Source organism: Salvelinus fontinalis, chromosome 13, assembly GCF_029448725.1.
Source record: "Salvelinus fontinalis isolate EN_2023a chromosome 13, ASM2944872v1, whole genome shotgun sequence".
Lineage (NCBI taxonomy): Eukaryota > Metazoa > Chordata > Actinopteri > Salmoniformes > Salmonidae > Salvelinus > Salvelinus fontinalis.
The window spans coordinates 18,197,020-18,209,239 of record NC_074677.1 but is presented as its reverse complement, the minus strand read 5'-3'; the positions used below and the strand labels follow the sequence as shown (position 1 = coordinate 18,209,239).

Genomic DNA, 12,220 nt, shown 5'->3' with positions numbered 1-12,220 from the left:
ACCTCAATATGACAGACATATAACTATATCAGTGGAGGCTGCTGACGGGAGGACGGCTACTAATGATGGCTGGAATGGTATCAAAACCGCGTGTTTGATACCATTCCATTTACTCGATTTCAGACATTATTATGAGCCATCCTCCCCTCAGCAGCCTCCACTGAACTATATGTATGGCTAGCAACTAGCTAACGTTAGATGGAAAATGGTTGTACATGGCTAAATCCGTCCTGTAATCTAATTAAAATTAACTTAACGTTACCTTGAACTGTGAATTTCTCTGAACATTGCGCCTCTTGTCGAGATCAGTGGTGTCTCATAGTACTTCACATGGTTGGAAAGATGAAAGAAAATCTCCTCGAGCGATGCTATTGAAGTGCAAGCTACATACAAACAGAAATCTGCAATACCAGTTACAGTAGCTTGCTTGCTAGCTAGCTAACTAGGCAGGCTGAGCTATACAAGTACAGTGGCTAGCAACGTCAATCAAAAGAAACAGCTTAAATTATTTATTCCTATTTAACAATATGTACTTAAGACAAATACATGGTAAAGAAAGTGTTCTCTTTCTGGTCTTTTCGGGCCTCTGAAGCAGCAGGTAGTCAGCAGGTTGTCACCGTCAAAAACACTGTCCTTGGAGAGCAATTCTGAGGTAATAATTTTGCGTGGACTGAGCGAGCGTTTTATGAGGGGAAATGGAACTAGAACTAGCCGCATCCTCCTAAGAGGTAAAACAGAGCCAAGCAACCAGCATAGTAACGGACGCTTTGGTTCATTACGGAAACCGGTCAGAATGTTGCAAGTTCTAGCAACAAGCCTAGCAACAGAAGATAGAACTTATTGAATCCCATTGTGACGTAGAGGGGGACACTATTTGGCCGGGGGACACTTTTTGTCATGACAACCCCCACAGCTTTATCATTGGAATGTGATACAAAACAAGGCAACTGTGTGCTTTAGTACCATGCGGAGGCCTCCAAGCGGTCGGGTTGGCTGTTTGGAGTGTTCATAAGACTGGATAATTTTTTTTAAAAGTATTATGCGCTTCCCCCCACACTTCTAAAACCAAAGTTGCGCCCCTGCTAAAATTTAATCTATTATTACAATACAAATGTTTTGTCACATGGAGGGTGGCTGGGCTGTAAGCAGCGCTGAGCAGTACTAGCACACTGACCCTGTTTGTACTTCACTCAGACAGACCTGTGATTCTCTCCTACTCTGGTGTGTGGTTTCTCTTTACAGCTGGATTTGAGAGGCGTAAGGGCAAGGCCTTAAGTACACATGAAGAATAGTCCCTCTACGCTCTGTACTCACCTGGCTGCTTCCCATACTGTTTGTGGGCTATGCGGATTTCAAAGAAATACAGTCTAGGCAATATGACAGAGTTCTGTGAGCCAGATGAATTATTCCATGTTTAAAGGAAAAATCCACTCCAGAAATATTTGTTTGTGTTTTTTTCATAATTCTTCCACTGTTGATACAGTCCCATAGTGTTTTGCATGTGAGCAGTCAAGTTTTCAAGAGATTTGACTTTCAAGAAGCAAAGTGTCACTTGCCACATCATCATGATGCAAAACACTTTGCAGACACTTTCATTGAACTTTTCCTCAATCATCAAAGCACAATTGGTTGTGTGCATCTTGATAAATATTATGGTCAGAAGAGACCTGCTTAAATATTATTTATCTGAGGTGCAACCTGATAATTTACTATTTTAGACATTCAACATCCGTATGTGTGTATTGCGAGAACAGACAAATTATCTCAGTCTTGTGGTTGCACAGCCAGACTGATAATTGGCATTGAGGAAAGTGACAAATTAACATAATGAGGGGATGTGATAAAGAAGTCAGACATTTGAAAGGTGTCTGACGAAGCAGCTTCATTCGTAGCGATGTACTTTATAAATTAAGAGCTCTTCAGAGGAACAATTCCTCGGAATCCCTAAGGAATCAAATCATTTTCATCTTTCTATCCAATCATACCTGTATGTCTTCATCTTTATTTGTGGTATCCTATCACAATCCATGCCGCTTACGTTGGGTCTGATGAGGTAAAAGTAAGACAACATGGTTGAGCTCCTTTACTCTGCAGATCCCACTTCCACAGAATCATCAGTATGGAGTGTTCCAAGGGCTGCTGATGTCACCGGCCACAGTGACCAGCTAATCCTACAGTCTGGGAGGACACAGACAACAGATGCCACAGTGACCAGCTAATCCTACAGTCTGGGAGGACACAGACCACAGATGCCACAGTGGCCAGCTAATCCTACAGTCTGGGAGGACACAGACAACAGATGCCACAGTGGGCAGCTAATTCTACAGTCTGGGAGGACACAGACAACAGATGCCACAGTGGCCAGCTAATCCTACAGTCTGGGAGGACACAGACAACAGATGCCACAGTGGCCAGCTAATCCTACAGTCTGGGAGGACACAGACAACAGATGCCACGAGGCCAGCTAATCCTACAGTCTGGGAGGACACAGACAACAGATGCCACAGTGGCCAGCTAATCCTACAGTCTGGGAGAACACAGACAACAGATGCCACAGTGGCCAGCTAATCCTACAGTCTGGGAGGACACAGACAACAGATGCCACAGTGGCCAGCTAATCCTACAGTCTGGGAGGACACAGACAACAGATGCCACAGTGGCCAGCTAATCCTACAGTCTGGGAGGACACAGACAACAGATGCCACAGTGGCCAGCTAATCCTACAGTCTGGGAGGACACAGACAACAGATGCCACAGTGGCCAGCTAATCCTACAGTCTGGGAGGACACAGACAACAAGGACAATGTGTGGCTTTCAATTGCTTTCTATGCACCAGAGTCTGAAGAAGGAAAACAGAAAACTATTGGGGATCAGAGTCCAACATCTAATGATGGACTCTTGAGTTGGCACATTTTGGCAGTTGTTTCTAGTATTTTAGAATCATACCAACATGCCATGGTGCCATTGGTGTTTGATCTCTGAGACTGCAGGGTCCAGTCTCACTCGGTTGTGTGAGGTTGGTTTGCGGCGTCTGTGTTCACAGATGATTGCTTGTTTTGTTTTTGTGCGATGTCGTAGCTGATAACTTACTGATTGCATCCTCGGTGGTGAATGGCCTATGGTCTCAGCGCCGTCTCTAATTGAAAAGTAAAATGCGCAGCCACATTGTCCCAGCTTTAATTCATTTACACCGGGACGGTGGGGTGAAAACGGTATTGTGGTCAGGTTTCCTATGTGGTCACCGCCAGTCAATCTTATCTGTGCACTCAAGTTCTCAGGGTATATTGTCTGTTTTCCCATCCTTTCAGCTCTTCTCCCTGACTATTTGTCCAACATCGATAAACCGATATCGGAGAGTGGCTGCTAATTTCTCTCAGCCTTGGACTGAATATTGTGCATGTAGCTCATCAAACTAGTGACAGACTCATATAGAAGAACTAAAAGGATTAGGTATATCATGTTTTTGTCCAGATAAGAAATATGTGATGAGCCATACTGTGTACCATGATTGTTATCATGTTTGAGGGTCACTATAGCAGTTGAATTGACAAGTGAGTCCTCTGCATGCCCCTTTGTGTGTAGGCATTTAAGCTGCCATGCCCCCAGCCTTGGTGAGGTCACAATTCATCACAGATTGGCTTGAGACACCATACCATACTAACAGCAGTCCAGTGTGGGCCCCAGTGTGGGCTCCAGTGTGGGCTCTAGTGTGGGCTCCAGTGTGGGCTTTAGTGTGGGCTCTAGTGTGGGCTCCAGTGTGGGCTCCAGTGTGGGCTCCAGTGTGGGATCCAGTGTGGGCTCTAGTGTGGGTTCCAGTGTGGGCTCCAGTGTAGGTTCTAGTGTGGGCTCCAGTGTGGGCTCCAGTGTGGGCTCTAGTGTGGGCTCCAGTGTGGGATCCAGTGTGGGTTCTAGTGTGGGCTCCAGTGTGGGCTCCAGTGTGGGCTCTAGTGTGTGCTCCAGTGTGGGCTCCAGTGTGGGATCCAGTGTGGGCTCCAGTGTGGGCTCTAGTGTGTGCTCCAGTGTGGGCTCTAGTGTGGGATCCAGTGTGGGCTCCAGAGTGGGCTCCAGTGTGGGTTCTAGTGTGGGCTCCAGTGTGGGCTCCAGTGTGGGCTCTAGTGTGGGTTCTAGTGTGGGCTCCAGTGTGGGTTCTAGTGTGGGCTCCAATGTGGGCTCCAGTGTGGGCTCTAGTGTGGGCTCTAGTGTGGGTTCCAGTGTGGGCTCCAGTGTGGGCTTGTCTAACCCATGCTGACAAGTTTGACATTTAAGTGTGACATTTGTAACTAATCAGCGTTTCACTCAAATGTGTGGCATGAATATATGCAACGTTTAAAATTGTCTACTACAAAGGGCCAGTTATATAGACACTCCTGTCACTTGTATGGCCCCTTCTGACTTCAAAACGCTAACTGTGAGCTCAAATGAACTGAACTGTGTTTTAAGTGCTGAGCTCTGGATAAGAGCGTCTGCTAAATGACTAAAATGTCAAATGTAATGAAGGTATCCGGCAGGCTAAGGACAAATGAAGAAAAGTTTGGGACAAGAAATTACGAGCTTGCATCGCAGAACACAAGTGTCAATATCTTAATTGTGTGAAGGACAAGTTGGTTCTGTCCATGAGCAAACAAATCCCTGCCTGTCTGGCTGCCCTCATTACGAACAGACTGAGGAGCCTTTTCATAACAGATTCACTGAGACACCATCCATTCTGGCTGCCTGCTGTCAACAAGGCTGTCTATCACAAACTGATTATCACCTTCTTCTTACACATGCCTGAATACATGTGGCTGTCTAAATGCGGCCTGTAACACACCTTGTATAGGCTTTGTCAGGTGTATTTTTTTTTTTGGGGGGGGGGGGTAGCTTTAATTTGCTGATAGATTGTGGCTTCCATAAATGTGTTAATGTGGGTCTATATCTTGACACCATCTGTTATACATACCTGTAATTTCATTGGACGAGGTGTTGACTTGAACAGACAGCCTGTCACATTTAGTTATGTTCAATCACAACTGTTTTCAGTCTAGTGCTGTTAACACCCATTGAAGTGACTCATTATAATCACAATTAAGTATGATTGATTTCGTAACAGTGTTCTCACATAAATGCTCAAATTTGCTGTTTTGTTTTGGTTCTGTACTTTCCCAACAACAGTGTTGTAAACCCTCTGCTCCACACCATCAGTGTTCTGACACACATCAAACCCAAGGCCTTTGTAGAGTCAGGCAGAGAGTTCCTTCCTCTTTGACAAGGAGCAACTTTCAAGGAAACTTAGTTAGCCAATGAACTAGTTGTTGTCTGTCTGTTTCCGCTCCCATTTCTTTCAAGTCCTCTCTGGCTTTCCAAAGAAGACTACTGGCTCTGAGGGGTAATTGGTGGAGGATTTGCTTTGAAGATTACACCTGCTTATGCAGCATTGTCTGTCTGCTGAAATGCATGGGTGAACTGTAAATCTATCCTGACACAACAACAGCTACTGCAGCTTTCACCGGAGTGGAGAGATAGAATGAGCTTTTCCACTCTTTTGGCAGGTGCTTTTGTTCGAAAGCATCTGACAAACTCTGGAGCATTTTAACACCACTTTATCCCCATTTTAGAGCAGGTTATTCCAGCTGCAAGAGAGCTATCCTGTCAGGAAACAAGACCCCTCATCAATTATCTATGGTTTTACAGCACAGCACACTGTGCTGGAGCTTCCCAGCAAATATTATAGCAAGGATTGTAGCTTCAGAATACAGTAGCTTCTTGTTTTGTTCCATCTTCTCTGAGGAGGAATTACTCCCATAGTGGTACTGACTGTATTATGATGAACCACAGTGTGAAACAGTGTAGAGGATAATATATTAGTCCTTCTTGTGATTCAAGGGATTTATTTCAAATTGTGCGAATACAATTGGCTCCTGACTTGGAATGCCTTCTTAGGTCACACGACTATTATGAATGTGTGCACTTAACCAGAGCAGGCAGATGTCCCGAACAAATGTAACCTAATTTTCCAGAGTTGACTCTTTCACACAGTTGCACCAGGCCAATTAGATGGGGAAAGGAATTAAATAGGGAACAATGACTTCATTACGTGCATTTATATCACCACATGATGTTGGTGGTACCTTAATTGGGGAGGACGGGTTCGTGGTAAGGGCTGAAGCAGAATCGGTGGAATGGTATCAAATACATCAAACACATGGTTTTCATGTGCTTGATGCCATTCCATTTAGTCCGTTCAGCCATTATTATGAGCGGTGCTCCCCTCAACAGCCTCCACTGCATATAACCCACCGGTGTTATTAACATGTAAATACTCCAATAATACAGCTCTAAAACATCTCTAAAACACCTCTAATACACCTCTAATACACCTCCAATACAACTCTAAACACCTCTAATACATTTCTAATACACCTCTAAACACCTCTAATACACCTCTAAACACCTCTAATACATCTCTAACACCTCTAATACACCTCTAATACACCTCCAATACACCTCCAATACAACTCTAAACACCTCTAATACATTTCTAATACACCTCTAAACACCTCTAATACACCTCTAAACACCTCTAATACAACTCTAAACACCTCTAATACATTTCTAATACACCTCTAAACACCTCTAATACACCTCTAAACACCTCTAATACACCTCTAAACACCTCTAATACATCTCTAACACCTCTAATACACCTCTAATACACCTCCAATACACCTCCAATACAACTCTAACACACCTCTAATACACCTCTAATACATCTCTAACACCTCTAATACACCTCTAAAACATCTCTAACACACCTCTAATACACCTCAAATACAACTCTAACACATCTCTAAAACACCTCTAATACATCTCTAACACACCTCTAATACACCTCTAATACAACTCTAACACATCTCTAAAACACCTCTAATACACCTCCAATACAACTCTAACACACCTCTAATACACTTCTAATACACCTCCAATACAACTCCTCTAATACACCCCTAACACCTCTAATACACTTCTAATACAATTCTAATACACCTCTAACACCTCTAATACACCTCTAATACAGCTCTAACACTAATACATCTCTAACACACCTCTAACACACCTCTAATACACCTCTAACACCTCTCTAATACAACTCTAACACACCTCTAATACACCTCTAATACACCTCTAAACATCTCTAATACACCTCTAATACATCTCTAAAACACCTCTAATATACCTCTTATACACCTCCAATACAACTCTAACACACCTCTAATACACCTCTAAACATCTCTAATACACCTCTAATACATCTCTAATACATCTCTAATACACCTCTAATACCACTCTAATACACCTCCAATACAACTCTAATACACCTCTAATACACCTCCAATACAACTCTAATACACCTCTAACACCTATAATACATCTCTAACACACCTCCAATACACCTCTAACATATCTAACACCTCTCTAATACACCTCTAACACCTCTCTAATACACCTCTAACACATCTCCAATACACCTCTAATACACCTCTAAGCATCTCTAATACACCTCTAACAACTCTAATACACCTCTAATACCCTTCTAATACATCTCTAATACACCTCTAACACATCTCTAATACATATCTAATATACCTCTAATACAACACTAGTACCTCTCTAACACCTCTAATACACCTCTAATACACCTCTAACACCTCTAATACACGCCTAACAGCTCTAATACACCTCTTACAGCTCTAATATACCTCTAACATCTCTAAAACACCTCTAACAGCTCTAATACACCTCTAACAGTTTTAACACCTCTAACACATCTAATACACCTCTAACACCTCTAACACATCTCTAATACATCTCTAATACATTTCTAATACACCTAACACACCTCTAATACACCTCTAAAACACCTCTAAAACACCTCTAATACATCTCTAATACACCTAATACACCTCTAAAACAACTCTAATACACCTCTAATACCTCTAATACATCTCTAATACACCTCGAACACCTCTAATACACCTCTAATACCCTTCTAATACACCTCTTAAACCTCTAATACACCTAACATATCTAATTCACCTCTAATACACCTCTAACAGCTCTTCTACACCTCTAGCACATATAATACACCTCTAATACACGCCTAAAACATCTCTAACACACCTTGAATGCATCTAACACACCTCTAACACACCTCTAATACATCTCTAATGCATCTCTAATACACCTCTAATACACCTCTAATACAGCTCTAATACACCTATAATACATCTAACACAGCTCTAATACACCTAACACACCTCTAATACACCTCTAATACACCTCTAACACACCTCTAACACCTGTAATACACCTCTAACACACCTCTAATACACGTCTAACAGCTCTAATACACCTCTAACAGCTCTGACACCTCTAACACCTCTAATACACCTCTAATACACGTCTAACAGCTCTAATACACCTCTAACAGCTCTAATACACGTCTAACAGCTCTAACACATCTAACACCGCTAACAGCTCTAATACACCTCTAACAGCTCTAATACACCTCTCACAGCTCTAATACACCTCTAACAGCTCTAATACACCTCAAACAGCTCTAATACACCTCTAACAGCTCTAATACACCTCTAACAGCTCTAACACCTCTAATACACCTCTAACAGCTCTAATACACCCCTAACAGCTCTAACACCTCTAACACCTCTAACAGCTCTAATACACCTCTAACAGCTCTAATACACCTCTAACAGCTCTAATACACCTCTAACAACTCTAATAAACCTCTAACAGCTCTAACACCTCTAATACACCTCTAACACCTCTAATACACCTCTAACATCTCTAATACACCTCTAACATCTCTAATACACCTCTAACGTCTCTAATACACCTCTAACACCTATAATACACCTCTAATACCCTTCTAATACACCTCTAATACACCTCTAACACTAATACAGCTCTAATACACCTCTAACATACCTCTAATACACCTCTAACACACCTCTAATACACCTCTTAAACCTCTAATACGCCTAACATTTCTAATTCACCTCTAATACACCTCTAACAGCTCTTCTGCAACTCTAACACATATAATACACCCCTAATACATCTTTAACACACCTTGAATATATCTAACACACCTCTAATACACCTCTAATGCATCTCTAATACACCTCTAATACACCTCTAATACAGCTCTAATACACCTATAAGACATCTAACACACCTCTAATTCATCTAACACACCTCTAATACACCTCTATTGCACCTCTAATACATTTATAATACACCTAATACACCTCTAATACACCTCTAAAACACCTCTAATACATCTCTAATATACATAATACACCTCTAAAACATCTCTAATATACCTCTAATACCTCTAATACAACTCTAATACACCTCTAATACCACTCTAATACACCTCTAAACCACCTCTAACACTAATACATCTCTAATACACCTCTAACACACCTCGAATGCATCTAACACACCTCTAATATACCTCTAATGCTTCTCTAATACACCTCTAACACACCTCTAATACACCTCTAACAGCTCTTCTACACCTCTAACACATATAATACACCTCTAACACATATAATACACCTCTAATACACCCCTAAAACATCTCTAACACACCTCGAATGCATCTAACACACCTCTAATATACCTCTAATGCTTCTCTAATACACCTCTAATACACCTCTAATACAGCTATAATACACCTCTAATACAGCTCTAATACACCTATAATACACCTAACACACCTCTAATACACCTCTAACACATCTCTAATACACCTCTAAAACATCTCTAATACACCTCTGAAACATCTCTAATACACCTCTAATAACTCTACTACATCTCTAATACACCTCTAACACCTCTAATACACCTCTAATACCCTTCTAATACACCTCTAATACACCTCTAACACTAATACACCTCTAATACACCTAACACACCTCTAATACATCTCTAAAACATCTCTAATACACCTCTAACACCTCTAATTCACCTCTAATACACCTCCAACAGCTCTTCTACACCTCTAATACACCTCTAATACACCTCTAATACACCTAACACACGTCTAAAACACCTCCAATACATCTCTAATGCACCTAATACACCTCTAATACACCTCTAATACATCTCTAATATACCTCGAATGCATCTAAGACACCACTAATACTCTCTAACACACCTCTAACGCACCTCTAACACATCTCTAAAACACGTTCTAATACATCTCTAATATACCTAATACACCTCGAATACATCTATTACATCTAACAAACCTCTAATAGACCTCTAATACACCTCTAAAACACCTCTAATACATCTCTAATATACCTAATACACCTCTAAAACATCTCTAATACACCTCCAATACCTCTAATACAACTCTAATACACCTCTAACACCTCTAATACACCTCTAATACCCTTCCAAACCACCTCTAACACTAATACACCTCTAATACACCTCTAACACAACTCTAATACACCTCTAACACACCTCTAACACATATAATACACCTCTAACACATATAATACACCTCTAACACATATAATACACCTCTAATACACCCCTAAAACATCTCCAACACACCTCGAATGCATCTAACACACCTCTAATATACCTCTAATGCTTCTCTAATACACCTCTAATACAGCTATAATACACCTCTAATACAGCTCTAATACACCTATAATACATCTAACACACCTCTAATACACCTAACACACCTCTAATACACCTCTAATACACCTCTAAAACATCTCTAATACACCTCTGAAACATCTCTAATACACCTCTAATAACTATAATACATCTCTAATACACCTCTAACACCTCTAATACACCTCTAATACCCTTCTAATACACCTCTAATACACCTCTAACACTAATACACCTCTAATACACCTAACACACCTCTAATACACCTCTAAAACATCTCTAATACACCTCTAATAACTCTAATACATCTCTAATACACCTCTAACACCTCTAATTCACCTCTAATACACCTCCAACAGCTCTTCTACACCTCTAATACACCTCTAATACACCTAACACACCTCTAAAACACCTCTAATACATCTCTAATGCACCTAATACCCTCTAATATACCTCTAATGCATCTCTAACACACCTCTAATACATCTCTAACGCACCTCTAATACACCTCTAATACATCTCTAATATACCTCGAATGCATCTAACACACCACTAATACTCTCTAACACACCTCTAACGCACCTCTAACACATCTCTAATACACTTTCTAATACATCTCTAATATACCTAATACACCTCGAATACATCTATTACATCTAACAAACCTCTAATAGACCTCTAATACATCTCTAATACACCTCTAATACAACTCTAATACACCTCTAATACACCTTTAACACACCTCTAACATATCTCTAATACACCTCTAATACCTCTAATACACCTAATACACCTCGTAATAGATGTATTAATCTAACAAACCTCTAATACATCTCTAATACATCTAATACACCTCTAATACACCTCTAATACATCTAATACACATCTAATACACCTCTAATACCTCTAATACACCTCTAATACAGCTCTAATACATCTATTACATATAACAAACCTCTAATACACCTCTAATACATCTATTACATCTAACACACCTCTAACACACCTCTAATACACATCTAATACATCTCTAATCCACTCTGACACCACTCCAATACACCTCTAACACACCTCTAACACTTCTAATACATCTCTAATACACCTCTAACACCTCTAATACATCTCTAATACACCTCTAATACAACTCTAATACACCTCTAATATACCTCTAATACAACTCTAATACACCTCTAATATACCTCTGACATATCTCTAATACACCTCTAATACATCTATTACAACTAACAAACCTCTAATACATCTCTAATACACCTCTAACACCTCTAATACAACTCTAATACACCTCTAATATACCTCTAATACAACTCTAATACACCTCTAATATACCTCTAACACATCTCTAACACACATCTAATACATCTATTACATCTAACACACATCTAATACATCTCTAATACAAATCTAATACACCTCTAATATACCTCTAATACAACTCTAATACACCTATAATATACCTCTAATACATCTATTACATCTAACACACCTCTAACACACCTCTAATACA

At 40.5% G+C, this 12,220-nt stretch overlaps 1 protein-coding gene across 1 annotated transcript; it reads left to right on the top strand.

Annotated features, from left to right (window-relative positions):
- The first annotated feature begins 3,596 nt into the window (after positions 1–3,596).
- LOC129869120 (secreted protein C-like) lies at positions 3,597–4,249 on the top strand. Its single transcript, XM_055943623.1, has 2 exons — positions 3,597–3,611; positions 3,665–4,249. Exons 1-2 carry the CDS (start codon positions 3,597–3,599, stop codon positions 4,247–4,249), a joined length of 600 nt encoding a protein of 199 aa, XP_055799598.1.
- Positions 4,250–12,220: the final 7,971 nt, after the last annotated feature.